The sequence below is a fragment of the Haliaeetus leucocephalus genome, unplaced genomic scaffold, assembly GCF_000737465.1.
Source record: "Haliaeetus leucocephalus isolate CR32 unplaced genomic scaffold, Haliaeetus_leucocephalus-4.0 Scaffold450, whole genome shotgun sequence".
NCBI lineage: Eukaryota > Metazoa > Chordata > Aves > Accipitriformes > Accipitridae > Haliaeetus > Haliaeetus leucocephalus.
This window is the reverse complement of record NW_010972886.1, coordinates 17,699,649-17,723,944: the sequence shown is the minus strand read 5'-3', so window position 1 is coordinate 17,723,944 and position 24,296 is coordinate 17,699,649. Positions and strand designations below refer to the sequence as shown.

The 24,296-nt window shown below is 35.6% G+C and overlaps 1 protein-coding gene across 1 annotated transcript in view; it reads right to left on the bottom strand.

The window, feature by feature from the left end:
• The window catches only part of CCDC88A (coiled-coil domain containing 88A), an 81,982-nt gene that overhangs the window by 43,040 nt on the left and 14,646 nt on the right, over positions 1 to 24,296 (bottom strand). Inside the window, 8 exon segments of the mRNA XM_010574861.1 lie at positions 3,298 to 3,456; positions 4,140 to 4,221; positions 8,037 to 8,206; positions 9,281 to 9,421; positions 9,989 to 10,072; positions 10,853 to 10,911; positions 15,497 to 15,566; positions 19,817 to 19,925. Of these exon segments, the coding sequence (XP_010573163.1) occupies positions 3,298 to 3,456; positions 4,140 to 4,221; positions 8,037 to 8,206; positions 9,281 to 9,421; positions 9,989 to 10,072; positions 10,853 to 10,911; positions 15,497 to 15,566; positions 19,817 to 19,925 (874 nt within the window).

Genomic DNA, 24,296 nt, shown 5'->3' with positions numbered 1-24,296 from the left:
TCAGGCTCAAACCAAACAAAAATACTTCACACATCATGTAATTGAGTTGTGGAGCTTATTGCTACACAGTTGTGTAAATAAAAAGGCTTACATGTGTTGAGAAGTTATCTAATTCATGCAAGAGAGAGCCAAAAAGCTCAAAAGTACCACCTCTGAGTATGATTTTCCAGAGCAGAGACTGCTGGAGGCTGGGAGAGCACAATGGGAAAGTATCACCAAGTGCTTGCCCTGTTCTTTTGGTCTCCTCTAAGCATCTACTCTTGGCCACTGTCAAAGACTGGAGACAGATGTAGATGCTCCTTTCAAGTCCATAATTTATCTTAATATCAGATTGAACTTCCTAATGTTTGTGTTGCAGGAAATGGAGAACAAAACTTAAGGCAATCAGTTTCTACAGACCATAATCAGGTTTACAGGCCATTGGGCAAACTTACTTAAGCCCAAAGTCAGGACATGATGCTGAAAATGCAACTGTATTCTTAAAATACAACCAGCCATATTGAAAGGTCCTAAACAGCTTTAATATATGTACAGAGAGGATTTTTTTTTTTAATGGCATCTGATGAAAATAACAACATGTAAAAACATATAATTGGCAATTTTACTCATGACATAAAGACAAAACTTTACAAACTTCAGCAAGCAGTCAGCTGCAAAATCTGAAAAAAGATCAGTGAATATAACACATAAATATTTATCCTTCATACTCCTCCCTACACAAATATTAACTTATAATTATTATTATTATTATTATGAAGCAAAGGCAACTAATTAACATCTGTCTCTATTCAAGCATGCTTGAAAAATCAGATAGTTTACAAGCTATGAAACATGTAAACAAATTTTAGGTTTTTTACTAATTTAAACATTCTATGAAAATAAAATTTCCACTGTTTTCAAATCGTGTACACTAATTTACCAATTTTTTTTAACCATATGCTTTCAGTCCCTCTTACAACATTAGCAGATATACACAGTCTATGAAGTCATTCATGTAAGATGATTTTCAAATAGCTCACATACAAAGGTTGTCTCATACGCAGGCAGGCTGATGATAATGCTCACCACTCACAGCACCTTATTTTCCAACAGACCCATGTATGCTAACCTATTACACCATACATCGGTAACAGCCAACAACTTTGATAGCATAAATCACAGCACTAGACCTCTATCACTGAGCTCAAGTTGAACAGCAATATCTTGTTTAAAGTATGTCAAACACTGAGAAAAGATCCACAGTTGGAAAGTAGTTACCAGCCTTTGTTTTTAAGTGGCATGTGAAGGCAGCTTTGTAGCCTCCTCAAGAATGGATGTTTCAATGACAGCTGTTAAGGTCTGTGTTTAGTGTATCTTGAGAAAGTTTCTTCCAATTTCATCAAATTATTTCACATTACACAGTAAGATGATAAAATTAATTTCCACAAGCAAGGCTAAGAAGAAGTCATCTTAAAAAAAAAAAGTCTTGGGGACCATGACTTTTTTTAAAATATCAGAAATGTCTAACGCCCTTTTAACAGCGTTTTAATCTGCACCATGAACCTTATCTCTCACTACAGTCTATTGTTAACTTTTTAACATTGCAGTTCACTTGAAAAAACTATCCATGTCATTTTCCATTAAAAAGCTAGTAACTCCCGTGTCAGTTGATATGCTTTATTTGTGACTAAAGCTATTATTAGAAGTTTTGGACGAAGCATCTACAATTGAACATTACAAAGATTTGATTTTTGCCTTGCAGTTTTTCCCCTCTGATCAACAGTAGCTTTTATCAGTAGTAGCTATTTTATGCTGTGACATATGAAGTATACATTCATTAAAACGTTTTAACTTTTAAATATTTAATGAAAGAAGTCTCCTTCCAGAGGATGCTATATCATTGGTCATTAGTACTGTGACATTTTTCAGATGTGGTAACTACAATATTGGGGATATTGTATCATGACTAGGCAACAGATCAGTGGGAAGAAAATCTGGAGGTTACCACAGATCACAATGTTGACATGTTGCTTAGGAGTTACTATATTAGAAGGTGTAGAGAAAAGTCATCTTTCCACCGTATTCAGAACTGGTAAAGCTGTAGTTAGAGTATGAGATCTAGTTTTAGGGACTCCATTTTAAGAAAGATAGGAAATAAGACAGAACCCAGAGAACAGAAAAAACATAAAGCAGAATGCTGTGGGCTGTGAAATACAAAGAGCTACAAGAGAGGACACATGACATGTCACAGTCTTCAGAGAAGAGGCTGCTATGAAAGGCTGTGGACACTTCATCACTCGGGTCTTAACACACTCATTAATGCCAAGCATTCATTTGGAGTGGTATGGGTATCCAAGAAATACCATGTTTAAAGGTATTGCCATTCAGAAGGACTGAATGAGTTCCCAAGATCCCATCCAGGCCTGTGAATCCAAGAGGCCATATTAAATGAAGAAGTTATGTAAAAATATTCTGTGTCACAGTTTAGTCTAATATCTTTTTGGGGTTGCTTTTGGTTTTGCTTTTTATTCATTTTTACCCTAAAGAAAGGGCTTCATACCAGTACGTCAGCAACTACATCTAGGCAACGTAGTATTTTTTCCAACAAGCATTCACTTCAAGTTCTCCTTGCTTTTCTAGGAGTCTTTTTTTTTTTTTTTTTACCTTGAAAATTTCTTTAAACTTTCATTAGTTTTGACTCCCACAAGTAATTGTTTCTTTCACAAATTCTGCCACCTTGGCATTTGCCCAACAAATTTGCCATTTACAGACAGCACGATGGCCTAATAAAATCCGGCAGGTTGATTTGTTTCCTAAACTTCTAATTCATGACAGAACGTAAGTCTCTCTTGCCTTGTGTCAGTGCATCTTTTTTTAGTATATTTTATCCACAGAATGCCATCATCCTATACTCTTTTATCTGCATAGCCACTATTTCCTTAACACTTTACTTAGAAAATTACCTTCTCTTAGGAGACCCGCAAGAGGAGAGAGAAATTATTACATTTACAGCATATTTTTAATTAATTCCTCCTTAGGTTTCTCAATATATAGTATATACCTTAAACAGAGGCTACTGCTGATCTTACTAGCTTAGAGCTATGGTGAATACTGCTGACTTCAAATGAAACTGCATGCCCTTAGACATAGGGAGTCTTACATAAAAACTGTTTTTTATCACAGAAGACTAACTATCATATATCCCAGTTATAACACTGTTTTCACATGCCAATGTTTAAGTCATCAAAATAACTATGAAAAAGCCACAGCAAACAAAAAATGATGATTATTCAGTATTTTTTTTTTCCCTTAATATACCTCCACTCTAGCTTTGTAGAATTCAATATCATGCAGCCTCTCTTTATACCGGCTGACTTCACTTTCAAGCTTGTCAACTCGAATTGCCTTCTCACGAAGGGCATCTAATTCATCTCTGTACACTCTGGCAGAACGGGCATCTGAGAGTAAATTCATATTCTAGAAAATAAGAAAATACAGAAATTAAATCCAATAATACTGGACATTGCATGCTGAAGAATAACATAGATGCTTCATTATTTAAATCAGGGTAACCCAGAGGGATATAAGTTAATTCTGAGAAAGGTAAAGGAAAAAAAAAAAAAAAAAAAAAGTATTTTAGAGGCTCAGTCCAGATCATATATTTCCAAGAAAACTACACTGGCCTTTTTCAAGGAGAGATATGTACACATTTGTATATTTCAGAACAGCACATTTCTCTCACAGATAATATTCTCAAATGACACGCAACAATTTTATACACTCATATCCTAATAATAAATTAATCAGATGTTTTCCCTCATTATCAACACATAGACTCAAAGTATAAAGAAAACCAGACAAAATTTGGTTGCATTATTTTTGAGAAATATTCAGCACATGTACATTCATAGGATATGGTGGTGGTAAACTGCTTGAATGTGGAAACAAAACAAAAAAAATAGAAAAGAAATACTAACCGAACTATTTTTTCAGCATACCTGACCAAATAAAGGAATAAATTACAAAAGACGGTATTCAGAGTGCATGAAAACATACTTCCTAATACAAAAAAAAAAAAAAAAAGGGGGGGGGGGGGTTCTGGTCACGGCAACTTCTTTTTGCCTGCTTTTTTTAAAATAATAGATTTACAAAACCCATACCTCTTGCTGAAGTCTCTTCAGTTCAGATTCCATCTGTTCAAATTCTTGTTTACAGTCAAGCAACTGCTCAGTCTTTTCCTCACTGAAAAAGAGAAAACACAAAACAGCTAAATATGACTGCAAAATATTATAATCAGCATCTCATTTGAGAACAAAATACTGAGATTTGTGAGACTTCCTTCTTCTAATCCAGGATTTCAAGGACATCACAGTGTAAAACTTAGGTATGCCATTATACTTTACATATTCTTTAGGTTTTAGTCTACATCTAATTTTTCAAATTTGGTCAGATTTTTCATAGTCCTTTAAATTGTTCACTAAGATTTCCTGCTTATGTGGGGCAGAAAACATTAGGGCGTAATAAGGGATTTTTTTTGTGATAACAGACTTTTTTGGTGAAAAAACCCCAGACAATACACATGAACGTGTACTAGGAGATTCACATCCAAAAGTAAACTTAGAATAATTTCAAAATATACATTCCAAAGGTCCAAATATTTTTCCAGAAGAACCAGACCATGACCACTGATGCATCCTGTCACAGATCAGGTAAAGCCAGTTTAAAAAGCACTTTTATACTTCTGTAATTTTTCTTCTTCTTAGAGAAGAATTAAGGTTTTCAGATGCCTTTACTCATTAAAAGAAGATACCACTTAATAACTTTAATAATTTTATGAAATGCATAATGAATTTTATTTTTATGGAAACAACATAGTGTCTGTTTTAGTCGATTCAGAAATTTGTAACAAAACCAATTTGACACAGAATACTACAATTCTTACAGCATTCATTCTTAACTTCCAGCTAACACTTATTTCTCAATGCTCAATAAATGAGTTTGTTAACAAATGAGTTTGTTAAACAATGAGTAAGGGCAAGGGAAATATTTAATTCTCTCAAAGACACAGAATACCTAATGTTCAAAATTTAACTGCACCTCAGAGCAAACAGCATTCACTATTGAAAAAACCTGTCATATCCAATATTGCATACTGCTAAAAGATACATTGCTTATTCAAACATGTTACTATATTATTTAATATTTTGGAATACAAGTATGAAACAAAAGAGAACTAGAGAAGGGGAGATAAGAGAAATGTATAATACAATCTAGAAGTAATTATACTGAGAAAAAATATATTTGTTTTAAACAAAACTAGAACAGTTGTTTTTAAAAGAGCCAATCTCACAATGAATGATCTTTTTGCAACCATACACTGTTTCAGAAAGGTTGTTGACAGCCTAAAAGTATACAAGGGTTCATCTATGTATAGCTCACTGCAACATCACTGTCCACAGCAGATATCAAAGCTTTCCCTTTACATAGGTGTTCAGAAAGCATAAAGAAATAAAAATTTATGCTGTATTATGTTAGATTACTGGGAGTTTTCTATTAACATTCATATTCTGATATTATCATTCTACATCAAAACACACAGGACTTAATACAGAAAATCAGATGTGCAATATCCAGTTCTGGAGTTTCTGTATTACAAGCCTCAAATCACTGTTTTGCATCCAACTGAAAAAATAATCTTTACAGACCTTTTGTATGAAATTATGTTAGCTGCAGTGCATATTAAACCAGGTATGAAGGTTCATTGCCAAAACCAGATAGTAAATTTTAAGCTGAATATTTTCAACTCTGGAATGAATCTGATTTTAAATTTATCAGATAGATGCAGCTTTTAATACCAAATGCTACAGACAATTTATCAGTCTAGTATTTTAAATATACTGTTACAAGTAAAGGAAATTTATTTACGAACTGAATTCAAATAGGGTGCAAAACGTGAACTGTTCCGAGCCATCACTGTTGCCCTAATTGCATGCTTCAGCTACAGACTAGAGAGGATTGTACTAAATTATACAGAACATACCAGTGTTCACTGTTTAGGCTATCTATTAACTGTCAATCAAACTAATAACAGCAATTTTTTCACTAATTTTCTTGGTGCAGCTGTTTATAGAATATCCTGGGCGGGCTCATTTCAGTAGACACATAATAATACAGACATCAGAAAAAAGAGCCATATCTTTTTGTCCTCTATTCTTCATGAAGACCAAGATGTAGTGGGGGAAGGGGATCCTCTGAGTAAATCAACCAGATACTTAATCCAGCCAGCTAGGATGATCTGATCAACAAACTCTGATAAGACAAGGCCAGCAAGCTGATAATTGTGACTTATGCTACCTTCAACTTTTAATTTAATTTTACCTGCCTCCTCTCTTCATGAGACATGCAGGATTAAGAAAATCTTTATTTATACTGTTTCTAAACTATAGGCAAGTTACTATACATATTGAATCTCTTCAGATTTAACATCTGTATTTTAAGTTCAGACTGCACGTACTTCACTCTGCTTAAACAACATTACACACTGCTACAGGGAGAAACAGATTCTCCACTAGACTATTACTGTTCTCTTCACTACTGCTCAGATTTGTTCCTAGACTATGAAGACAGAATAAGTACCCACTGATACTTACTGAATCAGTTTTCTTCATAACAGAGAAGGGATAAAAAAGGTTTTCATTAGAATATGAAAAACCAGAGTTCTTTGTTACAGTGGGACTGATTTTTCACAGTACTTGAATGAGGTGAAGGAGGGGAATATACCTCTTAGCTAAGGGGTCAGCACCAGGGGAAGAAGAGAGCAATCCCTTAACTGGATGAAGGTAGCAAGCTGGAAACTGTAAGAAACCATAACTGACCCAAGCTACAAAAGTTACTCATTTTACAAATTACATTATTCCTTAGACATAAATAACCACCCCCTGCCAATAATCTCAAAGTCTATTTCTGCATCTAGGTTTGCAGTGGTTCAAGAGATTTAGTGCAGTTTAGTTTGCATAATTTTCTTTCTTTCACTTTTCTCTGTAGAGCGGCATGGCAGGTAAAAGTGGAACAGTATTGAAGGGCATGAGCAAACAAGTGGTGTGCAGACGAGGAATCTTCTACAAAGATGGGGGACAAAAAGTTATTCTAATGATAATTTTTTTTCCTGTCTGCAACAAATCTAAACGTTTCCTAACCATGAATGAACCACAGACAACTATTTCTTACTCTGTTTCCAACAAGAAACAGGTAACTTAATCATGCTGCCAATAAGGAATCACTACAGCACTACCTCCTTTTAAAAAGGACGTTTTTGCCACTAATCCTTGAACGGTCAGGACACAGCTCTTGCTTCCAGTCCCTGCCTGCCTGCCCCATGTAATTGTTCTTAAGTGTGTCACCCCACAATTGGCTCAACTGCAAAGCTCTTCTCTTAGAAACATACACGAATACAGATATATTAAAACTATAGTCAGACATTCATTAATGATAATGAACAATAGAGGAAGCACAAAGAACTTGCCTCAAACAATAATATGGACACAATATGTAAAAGAAAAAGGCAACGCTGCATTAGATTAGCCATGAGTATTTCTATAAAGCAAACAATTTATGTACAGTGGAGAGCCCATTACTGTATTCTAACACGCTCAAGAGATTGCTCAAACATAGTTAGTTTTTCAGAAAGTTCAGAGTACAAAAGATACAAAATTGCCACAGCACTCATTCACTGATTTCAGTAAGTTTATGGTTAAAACGTCAATATAATACAAATTAAGACAATCACAGATGAGAAGCTGTATTTGTCGCACTGGTCCACAAATACGCTTACATTTTGAAAATATGCTTTCTGGGGTGCAAAAACTAAAAAAAAAAAAGCATTTAAAACTGTAGTTTAACATTTGAAAGAATTTGTCTACAGAGAAAGGGTTGAAAGAATTTGTCTACAGAGAAAGGGTTGAAAGAGTTTGTCTACAGAGTACTACAATTGTGCAAAATCAACAACATCTTAAAACCCTATGACTCTCAACACACTTCCGCAATCTACATGTACTCACAGCTCTTGCCTAAGCCTTCTTATCTTTGCTTTGGCATCTGCTAGCTCTACTGATAGGTGCTGTCTGCTTTCAGTGCGTTTCATGCCAGGAGATCCACAAGGTGATTGTGCTGCCGATGCGTGAGGTAGAAAACGGAGACAGTCCCGTTCTTCTGAGAGTTCTATGATAGTCTAAGAAATTTTTAAAAGAGAGAGAGAGAGAGAAAAACAAAGTACAGAATTGCATTCAGAGAGCCATTTATGTCAGAAACTAGTATCATTCAGTGCCTTAATAAATCAAAGACTGAAATGAAGCAAGAATAATGGAAAAGTTTTGCCATAAAAGAAGTTAGAAGCCCTACATACACCTCTATACCTAACGCAAATAAACAGTCACAGCTATTTAACAGTACTGTTTGGCTGTTCTTAAACTACTCAAATTTAGACTTTTAAATCCACAAAATTATCAGTGCTCAGAATGGACTGGGTAATGAAAAGGCAAGAATTCCTTAAACATGAGAATAAATATATCTCTCTAAAGAAGCTGGCACCCTTCAGCTTCAAATACTTTTGCTTTGTGTTGCAAAAAAGCATTACCATACATCCTCTCGCCTCACGGATAAGTTTCTGTTTTACTCTTGTCAAGACTGTGAACTGGAAAGACAGTTGCTAACTGTCAAAGGAGTACTTGGAATACTTGCAACATTAAGATGTCCACACTCTACTGAGGGGCAAATGTGGGACCAACAAGATGATTCATAACTTGCAATTTTTATTAAATACATTTCTACTTCTTGATTCTCACACAGTACGATAATTATGCCTCGCGATAAGCTTCTAAAGCCTCCTCTCCTAGTATGGATTCTACTCCAGTTCACTCAAACCTGTACAATAGGACACAGTAATGTAACAGGCATCTTTCAGCAATTGGCTTGCAAGCTGATAGATTACTGATTCCTGGAGACTTCAGCTGATACAGCTTTGGATTTTCTGTTTTCAACTACTGATGAATGTTATTTAAAGTTGTTTCAGACTCTGGTTACATGAAAAAGATCATCTGCTATTATCTTTTCTAGTTTGTCACAGTATTCAACAACTAGTATGTACACCATAACTACCTGAAACAACTTTCTGGCAGTAAGGAATCCTTGCTTAAATATGTTAACAGAACATACATTAAACTATTAGTTACAAAAATGGTAAGCTGTATCATCTTAAAAAAAATTATTTACTATATTTCTCTTAAGCAACAAACCACATCCATACCTCCGAGTGCTCATCCCTTTCATCTATAAGTCTTTTTAAATGTAATGCCATATTCTTCAAGAGAGGTTCAACATATTCTTGTGTCAATACAATGACATCCATCCACTGCAGATCAAATACATTCTCCTGATTATGAGTTACCTACACAGAGTGAAATGGAAGAGAAGAAACATCCTCTTTAAATTATAAGAGTGGAAAAGAAGCATAAAGAAAATAAAGCTGAAACTCTACGGGTTAAATTCTCTAGACAAGGTATGAAAAAAACATTTAAAACAAACTAAATTGTACGTAATGGAACAGTTCCTTGTCTTCCTGAAAGTAGTACCTTGTACTTTTGGCAAAATAAAAAGCAAAAGGTGACTATGACAAAATATATATTACATATCACATATACGGGATTTGAATTATATTTTATAAATAAATTTGCATATGAACATTTCACTTAAGTAAATTTGCTGTAATTCTAAGAAATTCTTGGAGCATCAAACTTGCTCCCTGGTACTGCTTTAACAATGTAATCCAAAAGAGCTTATCATGCAATCTTTTTGTGAATAAAGTTAAAAGGTAAAGGCATTTTTTACTTACTAAAACCAACAGATATACAAATCACAAATTTGATTTACTTTCTTTTGAACAAATGCAATTAATCTTCTTACAATAAAATATTCCACCTCCAAAAAAATTAAAAGCACAAAACCCCCAATATACCTCTTGAATATGGGCTGCAACAGCTGCTCTAGTGTCAAAATCCAGACCTTGGATTCTTTCAATAAATTCTTCTTTTTTCTGACACTAAAAATAAAGACATCTATTTTATATACTTTTATATGTATACTCACAAGCATTTTCATTCTTCCTCTGTATTTCTAACAGCTAAAAATGATAAAACTGACATTACAATGATCACATTACTAAATTATTATCTAATAATTCTGTTGACCAATAAATACTTCATTTATGCCATATTACAGTAATTATCACTTTCAACACTAACGATAAAGAAAAAACAGGTATTGAAATGGGGCAAGGGAGAGGTTTCTTAAAATAGCTACTTATTCAAATTTTATGCTAGTGAGTTCCATAGGTATTTTTTCACTGTATTCTCTAGTACTCAGGTTGCTTAAGATGTTACAAACATATAACTGATTCTAATTTTTCAGTTTAATTAGCTGAATAGTACAAACTTTCCTAATAAGAACAGCAGCCCATCAAAAAAGTTTATTAAACACATGAAACAGTTTCAGTAAAATATCTGAGTTTCAGTAACATAATTCTTCAGTACTTTACCATTGTCTTCCTTTCTTTACAGTATCAGGTGAATTAACAATATTGCCATTAATAAACTATTAGAAATACTACATAAACAGTTTGCTATATTTGTACAATAAAACTAAGAGGTGTACAGTTGTAGCCATTTTAACTATAAGAATATCCAGATTTTCAAGGAATGCAATAGTATGACTAGAGGAAGGAAGGTCAAAGTTGTATACCACCTCAGGTATTAAAATAGTAAGAAAAGAGATCAGGAACACTTAAACCATTTCATACAGATATAAACATAATTAAACTTACCTGAACTGCACAACCAAGTAAAAGCAGGAGGAGTTTTTTTATTTCTTCAGTACCTGGCTCTAAGAAGAAAACAAGAACAAAAAAATGGTAGGTGTAAAATGGTAATCTGAGCTTCTTCCCTTATCCCTCAGAAACCATCAGGTTTTCTCATTGTTTTCATATAATTTATGTTAACCTAGTTTAGAAACCAAAAAGATTAAGAACCCCCCATCTTTCCAGCTTTCAACTTAGTCCTTTTTTGCCATTTAACTGCCAACTTAACAGTGCTGACAAATGGCTTAACATCCATAATCGTTTCAAACAGAAAAAAACATCATTTCAGCCCTTCGTAAAGCAAAACTTCAGAGTGACACTTTCAAAAGTGCTTTGGAAACCTACAAGTTTCCAGCTGTCATCTCAGGTATCTTGAGATAGTTACAAAACTGCTTAAATTATCTGCCACCCCCAAGCTGTAAGAGCAAGGTGACAAGTTCATTTAAATTATTTTATAAAGCTGTATTAGATATTCATCTGCACATCTAAAAATCAAAATGTATTTCCAAATCTGGCCTTAAGCATCTTAAATCTCCTAAAGAAGCTTAAGTTAAAGAACTCTGTTTACAGATCAGTAAAGATGTTTTTTACTTTTTACTTTCAAAATGTCCTCGTCTTGCTACTAAATATACACTATATCTAGAATATAAATGCCATAAAGCAAACGCTTTAAGGATGGCAAAATAGCTTAGACTAGCTGAAATTAAGTTCTATATGGTCATATATCATTTTGCTTTACTGAAACAGAAAACACTATCCATTGGGCTATCTAGGAATAAAAGGGTCCTAATAGCATCCTTTCTACAATATACTCTGGATTTCAGCCAATAGTTTATTTCATTGTTAGCTAACCAGACAAAAGCTATGCTATCAAATATAATAATGCTGGGTCTGGCTAGAAATCTGACCTTTATTCTGCAAAACTGTACTCTGCGACACAGCTGGTGTAACTACTACCGATACCAACAGATTCACTCTCAGTCCAAATGGCAAACAGTGAATGTCTACCATGTACTGAAGTATGCACAGACATTCTTGAACCTGACCTAAGTAACTGAAGTCCCTTTTTTAAAGGGCTCAGTAATCACAGGTGATCTCCAATGACCATGAGATGATTATAAGCATCTAAAAGAAAACTCAACCAGAACCTTCTTTCCTAAATGGCAGTTTGCAATTTTCTACATTGGGCAACTAAGTCTTATTTTGGATGAACCTCCACATAAGAAAGACGTAACCATTCACTTACAAGCACTTGCAAAATTGTCCTTTGATTTGATCCACTACAGTACCTTGTAAGTGAAACAAATGTAAAATCCTTCTCAAAAAGTTACAGATACGAGGTAATCTTGATCAAAAGATGAAATTAAAAAGAAATCAATAAAAGGCCAAAAAGGATACAGAACTCTTAATGATTTTGACTAGCTTTCAGTGAAGAGTCAAGCCTGCTGCCATAAAGCAGAGATGAAAGACAAATGCTAAGCTTCTCCATCCTCCCCATAGCTTCAGGAGTTCTCTGTGCATTATAATACTAATTTGAGAGCCTTTTTCCAACATTGACTCAACCTGCTTCTTTTAGAGGGAGGTATGTATAATCCCAATGAACATGTAATGTTTCAATTTTTCAAAAGAGGTTTGTCAAATAGATAAGTTACAAAGAACACAAAGTCAAATGGGAGATATTTAATCATTTATACAGACTTCTTGTATCCCAAAGACTCGAGTTGTGAAGTCTTTTACATAGAACTAGAAAACATCAGTGAACATGTTTCATCAGAAGCATGCTACTTCAGCTAAAGAAGGGGAATTCCACCTGGCTGCCTGCCTTAACCAAAAGAGGTTAACCAGAATATTGTAATAGAAGGAATCCATCCCAGCATCTCACATCCTACATTCACTTATCCCAATAGATTTATCACACTTTTTTTTTTTTTTTAAACCAATCCCTGAACTCCTCTTCGGATACTCATTTGCACACTGGTTCAGCATCTCTTGACTGGCTTTTAAAAGCCTACCTGAACATAGTTTCCATGTCTCTCCCCCACATTCCCTGAACGAACATGGTAAAATATTGAACCACCTCAGCTTCCCATGGCTACCAACCATCTTGTGTGTTTTTCTTCCTTTTTCTCCATCACAAATGCAGAAATAGATCATTCTCTTCTACACTCTCCAACCTGCTGCTTGAACTTTGTCCCTACCCTATCCTATCCTATCCTTCAATCTTCTCTGCACTCACTCTTATCCCCGACTTTCATACCCTCTGCAGCATTCCATCCTCCCCTGGCTTGCTCCCTCAAAAATATGAACTTGTTTTTATCTTTCCTCTTCCCCTGTTAAAGAACATTTGCCTCATCATTATCTCCTTTCTCTTTTCCTCTGTAATTTAACTTAACATTTACAGTCACAGGCTGTAGCTCTTCTCCCATTTTCTCCTCAAACTGGCTTCCTGCCAATTAGCTCAACTGAAGTGCTTCTTGATAAAGTCTCTGATGAACTCTTTTTTACCAGAGCTCAAATCCAGCATTCTATCTGCATTTTCCTTTATTAGCCAACTGCCTCTGATACAGTCAAACACACTTCTCTTTCTTAAATCTTATCTGCCCTTGCCTTCCGCAATTTGTCATCTTCTGGTATTTGTCTACTAATCATTCCTTAAGTACAAAGTAGTGCAAAGGGGAAAAACTGAGAGACATTCCTGTGAAAAATGACAGCTACAGCCTAAGCTTTAGTGGACCAAATCCGAATCATTATCAGAGAATCAACTTTTACTATGGGGGCTCGCCTTGATGCAGTTAGATTTACACTGTAAGTCTCTCAAAAGGTCACTGAGGTTTGATTTTACTACACTTGCCCACTAAAGAAAAAAAGCTTAAAAATCCCTGTAGGGATAAGGTCCTCTTCAAGTTGACATAGCAAGAACAGTCCTAACTTTCAAAGGGGAAAGGTTCTGGATGGAACCCAAAAGAACAGGTCTATCTTCTGATTCAGATCAAACTCCATTATGAACTCAGGCAGTAACCTGAAACATCTTCAATAATATTGCCCGTACACAAGAAATTTGTTTTAATATGTGGGCTATGCTACAGTAAAGTCATTATTTTCTCACAAATCCAGTAATGTCCCCATAGGAGAGCAATGCCTACACCACCAGAGGTTCCAGCTGCCAAACCACAAAAGCTACATAGACTTAGCTTAGGTCCCAAAACAGGAAGAAGCCTTCTTATTAATGACTAAAGCACAGTTTTTTATGTAGACAACTGAATACTAAATTATCTTTGTGGATTTTTGCAGTGCATTTTTAATAAAATTTCATCTTATACTGCACTATTAAGACATATTTTGTCTCAGTATCTTGAAGAGAATAAAAAATGTCACTACAAAAACAATACTACGACCCATTTTTTTTAATCCATTCTTCCACTAAATCTCGTTTCTAGGCAAACCCATGGAGTCTTTCAAAAATCTTAAGAAAGTCTGGAATCAAAATATAAAAGCACGATGGATTCTATTCTTTTGGAAAAGAAGAGACCACATTCACACTTCTTGGTGCATACGATAGATTACAGCATCTACACATATAAAAATTTAAAAGGCTGTGACCTCAGAAGCAAAAGCAGCAATATTCAAAAGCAGAAAGCAAAAATCAAAAATACTAAATAAAAGATACCTACATAAATGGGATATATGCAGATGGGATGTGGAAAGTATCAACGTTATGAACCCTGGAACTGAAAAGTGAGGTAACACAGATGGTTCTTCTTGCTCATGAGAAAAATTTGTCTCACACAGAAGCATGGCATATAAGACATCTTAAATAAATAAAAAAAGCCAGGGGAAGCTACACAGCCTGTTAGAGTAGTTCCTAACCTCTCTGCTGAGGTGCTAGAACATCAGAAGTAGAACACCTGGGACACATTAGACCCAAGTAAATAAATTCTGCCCAATCCATAGTGGCTCCATGCAGGCCAGGTGTGTCTGCTCCGTGCTTCTGGAATTGAGAGCATGGTGCAGAGATTCCCAAGTGGCTGTGGATAGTCAGCTGGGTCCATACAGGCTAATTTTCTTGGTCTGAAAATTGCAACTCTCAGAGCTGGAAGCAGAGAAGGTGGGAGCATGGAGAAGAGAGTGTCAGTTCAGGGGAGAAAGCAAGAAGGTAATTGCAATATTTTTCAGGTAACGATGCAAGAGAAGCAGGAGAGTTTGGGGGAAGGAAAAACAAGGATTAGGAGTTGGATCAAGTGAGATTCATTAAACTGCCAATTTTCTCAGGGGTGGCTTAGGTAAAGAAAGTTGAGAGCGTAGGAGCTGGGAATACATGAAACTTATACTTTGTCATATCAGTGGCTCACTGGTTGCTGGGAAATGCACTTCGTTTCAGTATAAATCCTAATGACAGCCAGTGCTGAGGTTTGGACAGAACACATTTTTGTAAAGTGTGGACCTTTGGTGTGAACAAAGAAAATGTTACTCATTATTAAACCACTTATTTGCTAAAAGTATTTACACCATCTTCTGTTGAAAGGCTTAATCCTATATTAATTTTATTCCCAGTGAAACAATACGTATTATTACATCAATATAAATTTTCATCTTGGTTAAAAATAAACTTACCAGAAAAAGGATTTTTGCCAATTATTAATACATTTGGCAAAGACATCATGATCAACTGCTGCAAATTCTCCTATAAAAGTTAATTAAAATATTATTGAAATCATATGTATTGAATGAAAGCAAACATCAAATACTAACCACCACAGAGAACTTAGTATTACATAAGTAGTTTAAAATTTTTCAGGTCTTAATACATGCATGTTCAATACTTAATTATTTGGACTCTAATTAAAAAAAACTTTACAAGTACGAATTACTTCTACAAAAGCTTTGTTTTATTGGTTTGCAAGATCATCTCAACATGGTAAAATCCTCTTGTGGCAATGAGCTGGCTTATGGATCTTAAGCCAACTAGATCCTGTGTCTCAAAATGTAGCAAAACTCCTTTAAATCATTAGTGTTCTGGTTTCTCTGACTAGCTTATTGACAGATGTTTATTTTATTTGCTCTAAATTGCATTTATACTACAAAATATCAACTTCCTCTATTTCATGTCCATAGTCTCGATGGCCTTGCCAAAACGTGGATGTGAAAATTACAGGTTTTTTCCTGCAGTTATGCTGGGACAATCCTGAATATAAAGCTACAAAATCCTATTTGCATGATCGGGCGGAGTTTTAGTTCGGTAAGTCCCACGCACTCAAGCAGCAGCTTTGCCTATCTATTCTATAGACTGTATCAATGGATAGTTTCTGTCAGCCAGCAATGGCTGTAATCAGGTCAAATCCCCAGTCTAGACAGAGCCTAATTCTTCTGAAGCAGAATAGTCCTCCTCCTGTTCCCAGATGTTTACTCACAGCAGATGCCATCCCATCAGTAGCTCTGGAGTCATGCTTTTTGTTTTTCCACAGGGACAGATTCATTAATACATAAGTGTTCATACTCAAAAGCTATGTATTCCAGAACCATCACCGCTTTATATCCAAAAGACACGTATTATGTGTCATTATTGTAAACTAAAAACCTAACATAAAAGTCAACTCATTTTAAGTCACATTTGAAAAATGACAGCATTCCTTGAGAAACACCTGTAGAAATTATTAGCTATAGCTATACTTGAAAGTTCTCACTAGTTAATATAGGACATAAAAAATTATATCTGAATTGATTAATACTAGACTGAAAAATATGTACTCTTACTGCACATGCCCAAGACAAATTATAAAGAAGGAGAAAATAGCTCTGACCTACTCAAATATGAATTTCAACCAACCATGACTCTTGTACTTCTGAGATCTTGATGACAATTTTCAAATTAAAAAAAAAAGATATGAAGTGCACCACAGAAAGTTTTAAATCAATAAAGAACAGATAAAATATAAGTAATTCAATGCATATTTATAGCTACTATGAAAGAAAATCACATACTTTAAAAAGTGGGGGCTTGGTGGCTTTTTTGTTGTTTGGTTTTTTTGTAATAGCTCAAATAATTCCATGATGCTATTATAAAGCTTTTCTTACTGTGAGGCAGAGTACAAGTAGGGGTAACCAAGAAATGTGTCCTCTATGGACTAATGACATTATCACCTCTTTTCTTACAACACCTCTACCTTGCTTGAAAGATGTCTACCACCTTTTCTGTCACACAGTGTTAACTTCATCAGTAAGCTTGGTGCAACTGCTCTCAATTTGTGTTTACTTTTGAAATGACTGCTTCTATTAAAAACCTGACATTGGAACCCGTGTCTCCCAAAATTCACATATTTATTTTAACTGTTATTTAACCTGCAAAAATAAACTAAGCCTATTTACAGAATTCTGCCTTGCTTGTACAAACTTGTAGAGTTCATTAGCATTTATTTTATTAAAGACTCGCACGTCATCTGTCAAATGAGGCTGACAGAGCACCCATGGGAGTCATGGAAGCTCACTGTATAAAACCTCCAAAGCCCACTAAACCTGATATGTGGATCAGTTCTCCTGAATCAGCTGCTGAGAACAATTCCACACTCTTATGTTGCCAGGAAATGCATAGGCTCAAAAGACTGGTTTGGGACCTAGTACGAGTTTGGTGATGCTCTAAGGAAGTAAAGCAGCTTCACTGGAAAAAGAAGATGCAATTGTAATTACAGGAAAGAACAAAGGTGACACAGGAACCAAAAAACTTGTATAGTCTAACATGATGTTTTAATTTTGAACGTTATATTCTATCAGTGCCGTTTTTTTGACAAGTACATATACACAACACTGATGCAATTATTTGCTAAATTGAGAATGTTTTCCAGAGATGTTATAAAAACACATGGAATAATCCAGCATGGACAAGCTCACAATAAAGAGTTTTAAGCGTTAGGATAACAGAATGCTAAAAATTAAAAAACCTTATATCCATTAATATCTTATCCCTACTGCAGTATTCCAGACATTAATTAATCTCGTACCTCAATACAATGATTACCTTCTATGCTCCACTACTCTCAGGCATGCCATTCAGAACATATACCAAGCATGATACCTGTGTAGACAGCTGCCCAAAGCACTCAGGTGTAAGGGCTCACACCTCTGTCAAGGCATACCCCAGGGTACGAGAGGCCTCTCGGATTGATTCCAAGGCATTTGTCAAGCACTAGCTTTTCTGCCTTGGGTAATTTCACAGGTGACAGGAACCAAACTGACCCCTTCTTGAAACTGAGTTTGCTATGCTGCCTTGCTAACCCATACACAGGCTGTGGGAAAACACCAGCTGCCAGGCCACACTCAGTTTGAGAGGAAACGACGACTACAGTCCATCCTTGAACACTTCTCTCCAAAACCACTAAACTACCACAAGGCATACACCTCCCTGTACACGTGTGGGCACACCTGAGCGACCATCAGCAATATGTGTTGATGTTCAATCAGATATACCCACATGCAAAAAACAATTTTAAATTTGAACAAGTGTTCCAGTTTGGCTACTAAATGCCTTTACTCCTACTAAAATGCCAGACCTGCAGTGTTTGCAAGTTCCCTCACTTGTACTAGGAGCCTGAGAGACTGGGGACGGAAAGGGGGAAAAACGTCTATGCAGTTCTATACAGCTTACACGTCCACAGGGCAAACTTGAACCATTAAAGGCATGGTGACTGATTTTAACATTTATTGAGTAAGAATACTTTTTTGTTTTAAAAAAGCCATAATAAATTATTTCTAACACAAAGGTTTGGAGCAACAATAACAATCCTGAATCATTCAAAGGTAAGCTACCTAAATGCAAGCGATTCTGCCTGATCCTGTTGCACTAGGACTGGCTGATACTATAAGGCCAAAGAAGCACAGGGAATGCTTTGTATTCAAATAAAGATCAATCCTGTCAGTGTTTGTGCCTCCTGTTGCACCAGTTGTGAAACACTAATGTCTGGTCAAAAACGACTACCATCAGGAAATGGAAAAGCGTATGGGTCTTACTAGGCAGCATTTATACCCACATATAGTAGCTGCCAAGAAAAGAATGATGTGAAGTACGCAGAAGCTCAAAGTGCTAGCTAGAAAGACATACAGTGGTTGACTTCTGCAGTAAGTGACAGCTGGGAATTTTCACTGCACTTTGGAGTTTTTGAGAACATGTACTATGTGTGTACACACAAGGAAAAGCGTACAACAGTACAGGCTCTGTCATGATGCACCCACTATTAAGAGGCAGATAAAGGAGATTTTCTCCCAGATCTGGACTCTCCTGGCAGAAAGGTGCAGGGAATTGTGGAAGGGCACTGAAAGACACACTGTAAGGGATGCTGGTGGTATCTGCAGTGTCCTACTACAGCATGTCCATGCGTACACCACTCTATTCAGGCTCTGCATCTAGAAGGCATAGTACCAGCTCTTACCTACTGCAAAAACCACAAAAATTCAATGGCTATTTTACAGCTCTAAATTAGATAATCACTGCATTTACTATGAATTCCCATCTGATTGTTATCATCTCACTGATTTTTTTCCTACTGAAATCAAATTAATTCTATAACCAATAAATTTTATCACATTTTCTTACAAAGATTTCATTGATAAAGACTAAATGCACATTTAATAATTTCTCTCATAGGCACAAAACTTGCCTCAATTCAGAAAATACCAACTGATACTGCTTAATGTACTATAGGAGCAAAGATGCAGAATACCTATCGTATAAACATATTATAATTCACATACAAGTGTTTCTAGACTACTACTATACCTGTAAATTAAGCATGATAAAAAATTTGACCAGATTTATAAAAAAATAACCATCCTTACAATATCTCAAAATATTAATCTTATTATTGTTACCCTTAGAGGCATAACTATTAAAGAACACTTGGAAACAATTCTAGGCAAAACATAATACAAGAAACAATTACTGACCTGATAGTAAGTTTTTATTTGTTTCACCAAAATAGACAAATTTTGAATCCTTAACGATGCATCATTGTTTACTTTTTTGTTTATCCTCTGATTAGCAGACTTTGGATTACTGAAAAAAAAAAAACACAAAACCACACTGAACATTAACCTTTAAAGTCTCTATATAAAACAACTGATATAGTTAATGTGCCAGCATAACAACTTCTTGTCTCAGTTACCATGCCACTTTTTTCCCCTCCACAAGTAAATAAGGACTTGTGGAAGTGACTGCCAAAGGCAGAAAGAAGTAACTTGAAACATCTGTCTCCGATACAACTAGTCAGATTAGCACCCTTTTTGGCTATTAATGCAGTGTAATTGGGAGCACCCATCCCAATTACCGGAGAATGAATGCAAGAAGAAAGTTTTTGTGGCTCTGCACTTCTCCACAAGCAGGCCCATCCCTGACAGAATACAGAAAGCAGAATATAGCTATAACGTAAATATTCCAGCACACACTGCAGACATCAGGAATGATACTCACTGATGCAGACAATGATGAATAACAGAATTCAGACTAGCTACATTAATGAATGTCTATAAACTGAAAAACTATATGATGCTATTTTACTATCTTGAGGCACAAAAACAGAATGTAAGTTTTAACTTTTAGAACAATGAGGAATATGAAATACATCATGCTAACACACACTAAATTATATTAATTTTATTTACAGATGACTGAGATCTGTCAACAAAGGTATTATTAATTGGGAGTTTTTGTTGTGTACTCTCACATACCACCAGATTTTTCTCTGGGTTTATCATGGCTTCAGAGAGGCATCAATACCTTTTTCCTTCACAAAGTAGAAAGGATCTGAGGAAATGCAGATGAGTCACCCTTTTTCCCTACCTCATAACATACCAAGTTATTAACCCCATACAAGACAGTGTGACAACATTCACTGTGATTGTTCAAGGAAAACAATACAGAACCAATGCAACTCCTCCACGACACCCTGTAAAAGGCTTTGAGAATTCATAAGGGATGGCCAATATGAAGTTTCTTAACTTTTACAAAGATACTTGATACAGTTGCACAATGCAACTTTTGATATTTAATTATATTATTGTATTATTTAATGATATTGTCAGATAAATGTGCAGCTGACTGGAAGACTGCACTCAAACAAGAAACTACCAACTTGTCGCTGTCAAACTGGAGGTTCCTACAAGGGTGTGTGTCTGCTGGGCCTCGTTTTATTCAACATTGCCATTCATGATTTAGACAATGGAACACAGAATACAGTTATCAGAACTGCCATTGGCAAAAATTGGGAGGCATAAGAAAAAACAACCAAAAAAACTTCAAAGAACACTATGGCAATTGAGAATGATCCTGATAAAGTGCAAAAGTGGTGTGAGAGCACTATAATGGAATTCAGTAACAACGTGTACAGGCAAAGGATTATACTCAGGACTCAAATGCAGGAAGAGGAGTAACTTGCTATAACACAAAAATCACCTGAATATTGTAGTGGACACAACCAAACACCAAGGAAAAAGAAATGCCATTGCCAACCCCCCCAATTCTTCAGTTTTTTTAGTATAAGTGCTGTCTAAAAGACAGGTAGTTATTCTTTGCATGGTACAGATGATGCTTCAGTTACTAGAGAGTCACACTTCAGGGGAAGGTCTGCACTTGTACTTCTTTCACACTGAATCACCTGGGTTCTAAGCAGCATGCAAAGGCTCATCACAGGCCTTCCCTCAATTACTTGGGCATACTGTATTGCCAGGTGACATACAGGTACATCTGCCCCTGGAGAATAGGAACTGCCTGTCGAAAAGCACATCCATCACACAGCAAGTTCTTGCAGAGTTCCTTAGGAGGAGACCGAACAGAGCAGGTTACACGTCAGCGTGAATTGTCTTGGTAGGACACCTACGACCTGCAACCTGAAAGCCAGATGCTACTGATGCACATGAACTGAAGGCTGTGCAGAGGACACCAGAAAAAGAACATGCACCATATGGAACTGATACATATTTTATCTGAAGAAACTACATGGAAGTAGTCTACAAGATCATCGAGATATATATATGGTTCATACATTTCTATACAGATACTCGATTCAACTAATGTGTAAGTGTAAACAACCAACCCCCCAAAATGAGCTATTCCCTCTACTCCACTGAACATAGTAGCATCCTGATTTATTTTAATGCAGTTTATCACTTTGATAGTTTCACACACTCTTTGTACGAGTATCGCTGTAGACAAAATTTACATATTTTTCATTTAAATTTAAGTTACCTAAACAAACTTCTATTTGCCTTTTACAGCTTTCTTTGGTTTTAGCATGTTAGAATTTTTAAAAGATATATTTATGGCTTTTCTTCAGTTTATTGCTATCACAATTTCCTGGCTTGTAAGCATGAATAGAAATAACATAGAAAAAACACTGCCAGGAAAGGAAGTCAGATCATATAAGAAACACACCTCCAACACAGTCATTTTTAAAAGTAAAGCAGTAAACATAGCATCTTTTTTCTCTCGAGTATATGAATATAAGTCTAGGAAAATTAGGACACAGATTCTTACATGGGTAATTGCCTCATTCCTAAATGCTCATCACCACGTGCCTAAAAATACTATAAACAATTAAAGTCCATTTTAGTACATATTAGCCGAAACTATGTGACTAAGATGTCACCTTGGATTAATTCAGCCAACCTATAGCTACAAAAAGAACTAAATGGACTAAAAATGATTATGCTTTGCAGATATGCAGAACTGAACTCCTTTCCAAACTGAATTCATTCAAATTTGTTAAAATCAGAAGAGAAAATCCAGGATAAATCCTGCTGACCTGATGCTGTACAGAGATCAGCTGAAGTCTCCTATTTCTACATTCATATCTCCAAAAGGCCGATTGGGCCCTTAATCTTCATCTTTAATCTTAATGACTATCGGATTATCTCCAGGCTTTTTCATCATCTTCAGCAGCATTTCTACAGCCATATATTTTAGATGACTCTCCCTTTAGAGCACTCAAAATAGAGGGCACTAGAATTTCCTGAATATTGTAATAGCTCTTATTTTAGCATCAACACAAAAATTAGTGTGCAACCACAAGAACTCAAAACACAACTGTCATAAAAGCTCAGGCCTTACACTTTCTAATTTCAAAAGCTGCACTAGAAAATTTAGACAGGTCTTGTAAGAACAAAAACTTTAACATTTGCATAGCACTATGTCTTCATAATGTTAGGTAAACATAAAACTTTGCACACTCTTAAGACAAATTGTTATTCTCCCAATACTACAAATGGGAAATGAACACAGAAACAAACTCCTGAACAGCAGCAGAAACAATCAGTGCCAAGGATATCTGTGAGGAGGAGGAAAAAAAATGGGCAATTAGAGCCCAAGATTTCCTACGACACAAATTCTTAGTTCCACACCTTTGTCACCCCTTCCATCTTCATGTTCTGCTGGACAATATTTCACTACTGGGGCTCGCATACACCAAAGATACAGTACATGACCTTTGTGTTTTATTTGATGATACGAAAATAAATTTTTGAAATCAGAAGTCATAACACCTGGGCAAGATCAGGAACTGTAAGATGTCATTACACTTGTACCTGGACTTTGCTCCTGAATACCAGCACTTCTCCTCACAGTACAAAAATAAATAATTCGTGTGTCTCAAATGCTGCACTAACAGATACTAACGGAATCTGAGCACTTTTAGAACACTTTAGCAGATGCCTGGCAACAGTACTACAGCAAATCATTCTTATGTTTCATCTTCTCCATTTTAATCCTTAGAAATCATGTATGGATCAACTCTACCAAATTATGCATTAACAACGATAACCAGAAATTCTGTGGTATTAGCCTTGTGTCAAAGTTAATGTTGATACATATAAGAGATTTTTTAAATCTTCCAACTACTGTTGAAAGTAAAGTAACATTCTTTTATTTCCACCAATTCACCCCATGTATCCCCCTCCTCCTGTATATGTGTGTGTGTGTGTATATATATATGGGTTTGCTTTTTTTTAATGTGGTGTGTATCTTCATCTATCAAGACCAGTTCAATGGCTGACACATATTCCTTAAAATTTATGGAAATTCCAGGCTTCTTTTTTGATATAAGTTACACTGTTTTGGGTCAAAATGATTCATTCCTGTATCTTAAACCAGAAAGCATTCAACTTTTTTTTTTTTTTTGGCATGAATTGCAGGAAACAGTTTACTGAGATTGTGAATTTTGTTGGGAAAACTTGGGCCACAGATGTGCTCTAGAACTGTACCATTACCACTTGAAAAAACTCACAGTCTGGTTATATGATCCTCTGCTAGTACGGACTATCAACAATTAAAATCAGAATGTCAGCTTCAGGACAACCTGGTGCACAGAATAAATTTATTTTAATAATCTTAATTCTTTCCCACAGATTATGGTCCAACAGAGACCCAAACCTCAAA